Below are 12,148 nucleotides of genomic sequence, written 5' to 3'. Positions count from 1 at the left end.
CGTAAACAAATTTCTATAATAGTTCACTAACAACTATCTTCTACCTGATGATATAAAATTTGCATATGATTAATTCAGTTTGATTTTTATATTACCTTTTCTTAAACAGTACTCATATACAAGTAAAATTTCCAAAGTTTGACATTTTATCATTTTTCAAACAGTTGCCAGATTTAAAACTTCAATTATAATTTACAGTGAAGTTGAAGGGGGGTAATCATTTACAGGTCTGCCATACAGTCTGTGGCAAATTTTTCCCAAAGTCTTGGTCGATATTTGTATTTATTACCATTAAATGATTATATATATATATATATATATATATATATATATATATATATATATATATATATATATATATATATATATATATATATATATATATATATATATATATATATATAAAATCTCAAAGTAAAAAACTTTCTTCAGACATATATGGAAGTACGTGTGTGGGGAGGTAAGGTGGGGTGTGGGTAGTATGGGTTGTGAGAAGAGCGCCAGCACTGTTCTCGGCATCTTTCATTATTCTTTTTCATTTTCTAACATTTTAGGTGTCCAAAATACTGTACTGTAGCCACCCAACCATTTTCTTAATCCGTGAGAAAAAAAAACAATGGATGAAGTCAAGTTCCCAAATAAAAAACATATCCAATATAAATACTGTATTGCGCTAAAGTAATGAGGTATATTTCATCTCACTTAGCAAGGTAAGTTCAACACATGTGGTGGGGTCAATTTAATTATACGGTCAACAATTAGTGGGATATGTAGTAAAGTAGTGGGGTCATGTAGTAGATTTATTAAGTGGTGGGGTCATGTAGTAGATTTATTAAGTAGTGGGGTCATGTAGTAGATTTATTAAGTGGTGGGGTCATGTAGTAGATTTATTAAGTAGTGGGGTTATGTAGTAGATTTATTAAGTGGTGGGGTCATGTAGTAGATTTTTAAGCGGTTGGGTCACGTAGTAGATTTATTAAGTGGTGGGGTCATGTAGTAGATTTATTAAGTGGTGGGGTCATGTAGTAGATTTTTAAGGTGGGTCACAAGTAGATTTATTAGTGGTGGGGTCATGTAGTAGATTTATTAAGTGGTGGGGTCATGTAGTAGATTTATTAAGTGGTGGGGTCATGTAGTAGATTTAGTCATGTGTATTTAAGTGGTGGGGTCATGTAGTAGATTTATTAAGTGGTGGGGTCATGTAGTAGATTTATTAAGTGGTGGGTCATGTAGTAGATTATTAAGTAAATGGTAGATTTATTAAGTGGTGGGGTCATGTAGTAGATTTATTAAGTAGTGGGGTCATGTTGTAGATTTTTATGGTGGGTCATGTAGTTGTGGTGGGGTCATGTAGTAGATTTATTATGGTGGGGTCATGTAGTAGATTTATTAAGTGGTGGGGTCATGAGTAGATTATTAAGTGGTGGGGTCATGTAGTGATTTATCACAGGGGGTCATGTAGCAGATTTGTCATAGCAGGGTCATGTAGTAGATTTATTATGAAATATGTAGTAGATTTATTAAGTGGTGGGTCATGTAGTAGATTTATTAAGTAGCAGGGTCATGTAGTAGATTTATTAAGTGGTGGGGTCATGTAGTAGATTTTTAAGCGGTTGGGTCACGTAGTAGATTTATTAAGTGGTGGGGTCATGTAGTAGATTTATTAAGTGGTGGGGTCATGTAGTAGATTTATTAAGTAGTGGGGTCATGTTGTAGATTTATTAAGTGGTGGGGTCATGTAGTAGATTTATTAAGTGGTGGGGTCATGTAGTAGATTTATTAAGTGGTGGGGTCATGTAGTAGATTTATTAAGTGGTGAGATCATGTAGTAATATACAGTACTGGGATAAATAAACGATGGGGGTCAACATTTATTACTGTATGATTTTTTATCAATAATAATAATAATAATAATAATACAGTAATTTATAATTAGGTAATTCAACTGACTAATAGTAGCCAACACAACCATGAGATGTTGCCCTCTTATTATTTATTCAGTACTGTATTTAACTTTTACATGTATAGCATTGTCTTGTCATTAACATTTATCATTCCTCTTCCATCATCTAATAGTCCTGTCTTCTTTCATCCGTATATCATTAATTTTCTTCCTTATACAGTATTCCCTTTTAAACTCTATCTCATCTGCTTGATTTGGGTTCAGCCTTAAAGCAACAATTGGGATTACCTTTAAATTTCTTAGATCCTTATTCAATATGACCTCTCAAAAGACTTTATAATGTGAAGAAAAAATAATTACTTGACCCCAAAAACTGAATTGCAGTACATCAAAAAAACTCGGCAGCTTCCAAAGTTCCTCCAATTCATGATTGATTTACCACCTGAGGGTGTAGTGAGGTCTGTGTGTAAATGGGGATCAACTCCTGTCGTGGGGCTGAAGATTGAAGCAGTAATATCTATCATCATGGCTTGGGGAGTTTTATGAGGTGTATTCAAATTTCTGATTGAATACTATATATTTTGTTCATAAAGGCAACAGACTACTGGATATCTTTAAAAAGTCTCCTGGTGTTTTAGAGAAGAGCTGTGTTGGCAATAGATGCATTAATGTGTAAGAGGGGTGTGGTTATTTACTCTTGAATGGACATTAGAGCTAATCAGGAGAGGGACGAAGTAGTGTGAGATTAAACTGAAGGGGAAGAGATACAACACACAATTGCTAGATGCATTTACAGATCACCAAATTGTAGTTTATTAAAACAATGGGAGTTTGGGATAATTTCCATAATAAAGAGTACAATAGCATTCAACTTTAGTCTCCTCCGTGTAATGGGGGTTCAATTATGGTCATATCAACAGGAGAATTGAAAATATAATGAACAAACTTAATAGCACTGCAAGTTTGTTTTGTTTTAGTTCCGAGAGACAATTTCCCGTTAAAAAAACATTAAATAGATCCAACTCACTAAAAAAGTAAACATACATCAAGACCACTGAAGAGGGTATGGTGGTCACAATAGAACATATAACCCCCACCCAATGACACTAGACATGATGTGGCACTGTCCCTTAGGTTTATTTGTTATATGGTACAAGAGCAGCTGAGGTTCAAATATTATATTGGTGATTATGACAAGAGTGGGGGAGCATTGACTGGCCTAACTTATAGAACAATATGGATGTGGATTCTTGGAAAATGCAACTGGTGATATTAAATTTTTGCTAGGGAAATACATACAGTATCTAAGTCTGAGCCAGTTAGTTCAGGCACATCCCAGAAACCTGTACACATAAACCAAGGAGCACATACCAAAGTTAGGAAGAAATGTCAAAAGTTCCAAAAGATTGGTTGGTACTATTGACAAGCGGGACAGAAAGATGTATGCTAGGTCAGAGTGTGAAGGGGGAGAAAAGTGTATTCTTGAGGTGGATTGCCAAGTCAATACCCAAGTTTCTATCATTTCACACAATCAAAATTAAGGGCAAGTTGTGAGTGTACAATATAGTATCAGGTCGGAGGCTTGAAGATGGGAGTTATTTAGACTCCAGTCAAAACAAGGCAGAAGAATTAAATCTTTTTCTCATTATTCAAAAGGCAAGATGCAAATAACTAATCCACTTTTGAGGAAAGATAATTCAATACAGCCTTGAGGAGTTCAGAGTTCTCAAGAGTTTTTTAGAACTAAATTTTCTAATCTCAAGGTTCATAAATTCATGATCCTTGCAGTATGCACTTTTTATGGGGCAATAAGACAACCATTAAGCAGGTTACTAATAATGCTTTTAACTTCTCTCTTGAAAAGTGAAATGATAAACAACAACTATGAGTCAATTCTTCTTATACACATCATAAACTAAAGGAAAACTTTCTTGCATTTTGACATAATTTAAAATTCCAAAGACTTCAATCTCTTGTGCTTTATTACAGTAAGAGGAAACAGCTACATTTTGTTTTTATCTCTTCTATTTGACATTATCTGAAAAAAGAAAAAAAAGAAACAAAGTAAGTATTTTCTTTATATTTCCACCTATAGTCATTAGTAATTCCAGCTGTACAACACAATAAACAATGCACAAACTCCTCTATTCTGTACATCATTACATCTCTAGTTGTGCAGAGATTCCTTAACAGCATATAACACACGTCCTTGAGTGCTCTATCCTTAACTACTGTATATCCTGTGTGTGTTCATTACCTCTCATTTCATGTCTTGTATGAACAGGGAAGTAAAAAATATAAATGGTACAGTATTTTCATGATTATAAGCCACCCCAGTTGACGACCAGCTGTGAAGAAAACACAATAGACACACTTCTCAATAAATCATCCATTATCAAGTCTTGTATATTTCTTTTATGCATTGTTAAAATTATTACATGGTTACTGTAAAAAAAAAAAAAAAAGGTGTAGGTACTGTAGACGGGTGTGCTAGCTAGCTGATGCAAGGTGGTGGTGGTGGGTGATCAATAGGCTGTGAGGTGTAGATTATGTACATAAAGTAATGGTTATTTAATCTCTGCAAACTGCCTAAAATTGTCTTTAAATATACATACAGCACAGTACAAAATTAGCATGCAAAAATTAAGAGAGTGAGGCAACACGTCACCGTCTCAAAGGCTGGTAAAAGTAAGTGTAAGGTTGAAATTCCTCTACTCAAGTTGGTGGATTAAGTCTCAAGATACAGCGTGGATTAACCGATCAACTTAAGCGTTTTTCAAAGTATAGACAAGTCATAAGTGAAGGTCAACCTTCACTAGCCACTTTGGGAGGAAACTCAGAAATTATTTGATTGACTTGTACGAGGCTATAAAAGGAAAAACATTTTATCATTTACAAATACATGCAATTCATTTCTTACAAAAGTTCAATGACAACAGGATTGGTTTAGATTACTATAGTATTATAAAAATGGCAGGTACAGTATTGTATATTAAATAAATTATACAGTATATTCAATATTACAATTTTAAGTGATTGCATAAAGGGGTGTCACAACTTAAATGTTTAGGGTAGGATCTACTTCGATTAACTTACCAAAGAAATGAAGTACAGGTACTGTACTGTAACATTATGCTGTATTATAAGCTATACTGTACAGTACTATAATTTTTGCTTCTCATATTTCTCTTCATCACTGTTCAATCCTTAATTTGCTGAAGTGTACTAACCCAAGCAATGGACTATTAGCATGCTAACATCATTTACTGACGTACTGAACGACGGCAGCGACTATTGATTTTGCAGACTCTATACAGCCATCCATGTTGGAATGTGTAAAACCATCACCGCCAGCAACCAGTCCATCAGCTAATATTATACAGCCAGGAAGACCAGGATATGCTGATGTTACCTGTGGCAAAAAAGTACATGTTAAAACAATGATATAATAGAAAGGTTACCATAACTTAAAGTACAGTATGGCAGATAAATAAACAAACACAGCTTAAAAAACTATGTGTTCCATTTTCAATCAAGATACGAGGCGTCTAGAATAGTAGCGACCGTCTCACCAAGACCCAGTTATGAGATAATCACATTTAAGGGTTGTAAATGGGATACAGAGGTTAACTACTGATCAACATATGCACAGTTGAAGGCACAATAATACTCCACTTATTCATATAGTTAGAACTGTTTCCAACTTAAACATCAAAATCTTTTCCCACAATAACTTCCTTGTACAGTATACCTGAGAAAATCTCCACTTCTGGCATTTGACAAATTTTGGTTCCGGCCAATCTGGAAACATTTCTTTGACATTGTTCAGAAGTATTGGTTTAACTTGATCAGGCGTCTCCTCTACATGGGCTTTACCAAATGGCACCGAAGTGTGTAGAACGACTGATGAAGCCATACTCTCTGTAAAGACATACAGTACTTGTAGCCATATTATAAAATACAATAGTGATGGTAATAATGAGAAATATTATCCTTAAAGTTTATTAAGCAATTCTGTTACTATGGCAAAAATAATAATTAATAATAGAGGAATATTTACCTTGGCCTCTTTTTTTGTTGTCTATAGCAACAAATCGGAAAATAGAATCATTTGTAATATATTGTGCTGCTGCTTCATCTTGAAGGCTGATACTTGCATCTTCCTCGTAAAACAAACCAAGTGCATACCGGGAGCTATAATCAACAGACTGCAAGCTTGAACGCAGTTTTTCATCCTTCTCTGAAAAGATGAATTTCTTCTTAATGCTTAAATCATGGTTACACCTTAAAACTTTCCAATATTTTCCAGGTAAAAAAACATAACAATGCCTGGTACAGTAGTCATGAATCTCATCCAATTGTTTGCAAGTGTCATATTTCAAAAGTACTGAAACAATTACACTTTATTTTACACAAAGTACTCACTGGATCTTTATTTTGCTACAATATCAGATTTGAGAAATTAAAAACCTCTATATTATCTACATTCTGTTATGTTCAAATTCTTGTTTCATTATAAAAAATCGGAATAAGGAAAGACAAACAAAAATGTCTAATTTCCTATAATTACCTATTACATCCTTAACAGTGCCAGTTAATCCCAGTATCTGTGGTACAGGCATTGTCAGAACCACAGCATCAAAATGGTCAGCCTCACCTTCACTAGTTCTCACACTCCATCTACCATTATCCATATAAATGCTTCTTACATGATGATCAAATCTGTGAAAAAAGAAAATCTGGAAAATATTTAACAAAAGATGGATATGGAAATTCAGTACAGTACACAGAAGCCAGACTTACTTCATGTACCGCTACCCCTTAGAACCGTGATTAGTTACAGTCCTCACTCCCGTAAAGAAAACATTTATTAAAACTAATGAAAACCCATAAAGCATATCATAAGGTGAGAACTTGCAGCCGTGGTGATCATTAGGTAATAAAATATATCGGTCAATATATATATATAGGTGATTACTAACACTACACCTCACAAGTAAGTCTTAACATGAATTCCTCCACTAAACTTTTATTCATTTTTAATCTACTTACCTTTCAGGGTTTACTACAGTACATTATTAACACCATTAGTTTTTAAATTGGAAAAACATAAACAATATTGAGTGTTGATTTATAATACAGTCAACCCTCGCTTTACGCGGTCCCACATTCCGCGTTTCCACGTTTACGCGGTCCCACATTCCGTGTTTCCACGTTTACGCAGTACCCTGCCAAAACCGGAATGCTCACATTCCGCGGTGCGTGTACCCCTTTACGCGGAAAGCGGCTGGCAAGCCGCGCCATTTTTTGATCCAAACCTTCCGCCATCCGCCATGTTGTGTAAGCGGCGCAAGCAGGGTGCGCACAAGGTCGCCCAGTCATCAAAACATTACCGAGTTCTTCACCCACCACAGCCGGCCCAAGTCAGTGATAGTGATAATTATAGTGAGGATATGGACTTATATGGACTTTGAGGGGTTTGACAAAGAGGCCCTGCAAGCCTCTGTGGTGGATAGTGATACAATTGATACAAGTGATACAGGTGAGGGCCAATAATCTGCCCTCTGCCTCGGAACCAACCCCCATCCCCGTGTGCCCAGCCATCTTTTCTACTAATGTAAGTGTTAAAAACCTAATATTATTGATATTTCTCTTAATTATTAATTGTGTGTGCATACCATCATAAAATTAAGAAGTTATTTTTACTACAACGTAGGTATTGTGCCTGAAAAAGTGGAGTTTGGGGGTCGGCCCGGTCTCTATTTCAATTAATCCCATATGTTATGTTGTTCACTTTATGCGTTTCTCACTTTCCGCGGTACCCTGTGGGTTGAATTAACCGCGTAAAGTGAGGGTTCACTGTATACAAATGCATACCTTGCCGTGAGATTTGCTTCTTTCATAAAATGTTTTACTATAGATGATATTCCACGTGGAGTTACATAGTGCTTGGTACCTTCTTCACTTCTCTTCATACCAGCCACTTTAGTATTGAGTGGCGTCAACACTTCTGCATTAATAAGTTCTTCATAATACCTGGGGAAAACAATAAATAGAATTTTATGATTCAGTTTCCCATGACTGAAAATAGAAACACATGAATGATACTTAAATATCTGTAATGTACATTTATAGAGTAGCTTCACACATGGTTTACAGATCTTTCATACGAGTCACACTTAACACACACACATTCTCCTGCCTCTTCATGACTACGGCCATTCAGTACTGTACTCTTTATCTTAATCTAACAACACACCTATATCACTACATATTGTTTGGTTAGACTGTATACAAAATTATCACTAAAAACGAAATAGAAAAAAAAAAAGATTATCAGGGCTTTATGTGTTAATATCTCTGTGTACAAATAATGTAAAAAAAAAACTATTATTTCAACATCAACATATACTGTATTGTGTCAGACACTGGGTATGTCAGTAAAACATACAAGTTGTGCAGTTTAGCATATTCTGGAGTTGCTGAGATGTATTGAGCACCTAGATCAGCCGTACAGGAAGAGTCGTGTGGGCTGCGACTTGTTGACATACGACCTCCTGAAAAATAGAACAATCGTCAGATTACATTTTATTGGTTACAGTATCATAATGTTTCTACAGAACTACAGACAACATCTTGGCCATGGAAGGACAGAAGCCTGTCACTAGGAACAGGAAAATATTGTATGAAAATACTGTACAGTAAGTCAAAGTGTGGAGACACTCTAGAATTTCAACTTCTAGAGATGGAGCAAAAGTTAAAAGTATAAAACTAGGCAGCAGAGCATTTGTAACAATCCATTAGCCTGTAAACAGTAACACTCCAACAGAGTAATGGACAATTATCATGTTTACATGTACCAATTAAGCAAAAGCACACACATTTTGGATGTACACCGAAAAGTCATCTGGAAATTGGCTGTACTGTACTGTACTGTGTGAAGAGACACGAAATAAAGTACAGTAAATGACTGAATAATATATACACAAGATATACCACACAGTGTGTGGATATCTTACCAGCTCCTCGGGCTTTGTCCCACAAGACCAGTTCAACATGTGGAAGTTCTCTGCGAAGCATTGCACCAGTCACTGCACTGGTCAGCCCTCCTCCTACCAGCAGCACACGCGTCATCATGCTCTATGAGAAAAATTATTTATCATATATTTGCCCCCAATATAATCTGTAACATAGTTAATGGTAATATATACCAGTATTCTAATGACAGACAATTAACAAAGTTGCAAGCCATATGTAGTTTAAAAAAAAAATGTGGACTGTGATTCAACAATAGCAAGTACAGTAACAGGGTTAGTAACTACATCTACAGCTTTAAATATTCTTGAGTATGAAACAAAATCCATGATAACAGTTGCCTGAAGCTTAAGGAGTTATTCCTCCACTCCATTTGCTTTAATTTTGAAGAATAAATAAGTTTTCTTCTATATACACTGTACATTTTTCATGAGGTAGCTGGTTAACCCGGACCCACGTTCTAGAATGTTACAGTACAGGAGAGACGATCTTTGCCAGACTCCGGAGAGAAACAAATCAAATAAAAAGATCGCCCATTTCTCCTTTAAGTTTACTACAATTTATAAAACCATTTCCACCTCAATTATGATACTGAAGTTACACAGCAAAACCTGGACTCCTGTACTATCATCTGCATCTTAACCATATTATTAATTTTTGCTTTTGATTTCAGTTTAAATTTAAGAATCTGAACCAAAACTACTCAACAGTACCGGGGATAATAACTTACCTGCTGTCAAAGTGTAATTACCTTCCAATACAGTAATATCACACAGCTGTATGTGTACGCTCTCACATAGCAGCTGATCACTGTTTTGGTATGCTGTAAGCTGTTATGTAATAAAGATAGTGTAAGACGTGAATCTTTGTCCATGTTTATCCTACATATTAACAAACGAAGTCTCCCACCCTTAACTTCATCATCTAGTGGCTGAAAAAAGAACCACTACCAAAGAAAATGAGTTTATTTTACCGACTTGATCCTCCTCGTCAGGGATTGTGATACCACCACCGTCAGTGTCAAGACAGGAATGAATTACTCAGAATAGGCAAACTGTACTCCAAGATTTGTTAATAAATTTGTTAAACTAAACTAAAAGGGAATGTGACGTCCATATCAGAAGCCAATATCAAGGTTTACCGTGTGAAATAGTTAACTGCCAATTATTATTATTATTATTATTATTATTATTATTATTATTATTATTATTATTATTATTATTATTATTATTATTATTATTATTATTATTATTATTATTATTATTATTGTCCCCCCCAAGAGATAAATACAATATCGTATGCATCTGCTTAGCATCGTACGTACGGTAATCACACGTAAACAATGTGTGATCAGAGGTATGACACTAGATGGTGTGAAGGGGAGGAGGTTTGCCGGTGTGTGTGTGTACAGTACATACTGTATAGGTATACAGTATATGTATGTATGTATGTATGTATGTATGTGCCACAGCTTAAAAGTACACATTTCTTTACCTGAATCTGCATAATTTATTTACTTTTTTACTTTTACTTTTATCCTCTTCGCCACTGATTGGCTCGCTAGCCGCCCGGGCGATCGGTCACGTCTCTGTTACGCACTGTTGGCAAGTACTGGGCATGCACCGGCTCCTGAATGTACCTGAACCCGCTCCAGTGTTGGTCAAGTCTGGTCTTGAAAGAGCTCACACTCGGTGCCGTCACAACACTTTCTGGTAGATTGTTCCAAGAGTTCACAACCCTCACTCCGAAAAAGTTTGCCCTCAGTTTTCTGGACTTGCGGCTTCTTCATTCTTGAGCTGTGACCCCTTGTGGGGCGAGCGTCCGCCAGCTCCAAGTAAGGACACTCAACTGAGTAGTGCCCAGAGTGAGGGCACGCGGCTTGAGGGACGCCAAGGTCGCTGGCGGGAGCGGCAGCCGCAAGGCTGGCGTGGAGGAGGTGTTGCTTGCTGGTGGCACTGTGTAGAAAGAGACTGGTCACAGCGGTGTCAGGCCTTATAAGGCGGGGGTAGGCGTGGGTAGATAGTTGACCCCCGCTCCGTGGGCGGCGCTGGAGGCGTAGGCTGGGGAATTCGAGAAGGTTCGGTGCTTGTAGGGGAGGAATCCACTACACCAGTACATGCCCACAGTGCGTAACAGAGAGCCAGTACATGCTCACAGTGCCAGCAGTGTGTAACAGAGAGCCAGTACATGCTCACAGTGCCAGCAATGTGTAACAGAGAGCCAGTACATGCTCACAGTGCCAGCAGTGTGTAACAGAGAGCCAGTACATGCTCACAGTGCCAGCAGTGTGTAACAGAGAGCCAGTATATGCTCACAGTGCCAGCAGTGTGTCACAGAGAGCCAGTACATGCTCACAGTGCCTAACGGAAACGTGACCGACCTCTCAGGAGGCTAACAGGCCGATCAGTGGCAAAGAGAATAAACTAAAACAAACTACTCTTCAACCGCCTGGGAAGATATTGGAAGCATAATGTGTTGTCTAATGGTAGACCCTGCTGCCATATGGCATCACGAAAATTGTGACAAAGTCCCAGGTTGCTGATCTGTCTTTCTGCCTCATTTACACACAATTGCAGGGTCTCAATTGTTTCTCTTACTATTGACAACACAACATACATATATCGTTTCTCACTATTATTTTCGTGTTTGTATTTCTTTATAGTTCATTATTATTATTATTATTATTATTATTATTATTATTATTATTATTATTATTATTATTATTATTTTATTTTATTTTATTATAAATTTTATTTACTATGAATAGTTATTCCATTTTCGCCCCCCAGGCCCTGATGTGGGTCAGTGACCTGTGCCCGGGTGAGCTAATTCCCGCAAAAAAAATATATAAATAAAATAATTGCTGTATCTTACAATCATAATAAAAAGGTAAAGAAACCCCTCGTGTAAGAGTTTCATTTTCTTTAAGTGCATAAAAGAAAATGGACCTAAATAAACAGGTTCATGAATGAGTTTAAATAATGAGGGACTCAAATGACTTTGAATGAGATTAAACGCGGAAATTAAATGACTTTGAATGAGATTAAAGCGAGAATTAAATCATTTTGAATGAGATTAAAGGTCATGCCGAGTATCGGCAAGTCCAACACTGGAGCAGGTTCAGGTACATTCAGGAGCCGATGCATGCCCAGTACCTGCCAACAGTGCGTAACAAAGAGCCAGCACATGAATTATAATACTTACCAACAG

General features: G+C 36.5%; 1 protein-coding gene across 6 annotated transcripts; it reads right to left on the bottom strand.

The window, feature by feature from the left end:
• Positions 1–2,679: 2,679 nt before the first annotated feature.
• LOC121877306 (renalase-like) lies at positions 2,680–10,486 on the bottom strand. 6 transcript variants are annotated; one of them, XR_006090962.1, is made up of 9 exons: positions 10,433–10,486; positions 8,923–9,043; positions 8,355–8,460; positions 7,781–7,939; positions 6,474–6,625; positions 5,964–6,143; positions 5,655–5,824; positions 5,000–5,315; positions 2,680–3,941 (listed from the first exon to the last, which is right to left on the bottom strand). XR_006090962.1 is itself a non-coding variant. In XM_042382985.1 (9 exons), exons 1-8 carry the CDS (start codon positions 10,442–10,444, stop codon positions 5,163–5,165), a joined length of 1,053 nt encoding a protein of 350 aa, XP_042238919.1. In that variant the 5' UTR covers positions 10,445–10,486; the 3' UTR covers positions 2,680–3,941; positions 5,134–5,162. The 6 variants fall into 6 exon arrangements, 5 of the variants coding, with proteins under 5 accessions (XP_042238919.1, XP_042238920.1, XP_042238918.1 ...); XM_042382985.1 differs by having other exon boundaries at positions 5,134–5,315; XM_042382986.1 differs by having other exon boundaries at positions 5,179–5,315.
• Positions 10,487–12,148: the final 1,662 nt, after the last annotated feature.

The sequence above is a fragment of the Homarus americanus genome, unplaced genomic scaffold (assembly GCF_018991925.1).
Source record: "Homarus americanus isolate GMGI-L3 unplaced genomic scaffold, GMGI_Hamer_2.0 scaffold367, whole genome shotgun sequence".
NCBI classification, from domain to species: Eukaryota; Metazoa; Arthropoda; class Malacostraca; order Decapoda; family Nephropidae; genus Homarus; species Homarus americanus.
This window is presented reverse-complemented; position numbering and strand designations above follow the sequence as displayed.

Excerpts from the sequence above, each read along its gene's own strand:
- LOC121877306 (XM_042382985.1), bottom strand. Across the intron at positions 7,940-8,354 it reads TATGCTAAACTGCACAACTT|GTATTATGAAGAACTTATTA; the intron begins GTATGTTTTACT and ends TGTTTTCCCCAG. Across the intron at positions 5,316-5,654 it reads AGAAGTGGAGATTTTCTCAG|GTAACATCAGCATATCCTGG; the intron begins GTATACTGTACA and ends TTTTTGCCACAG.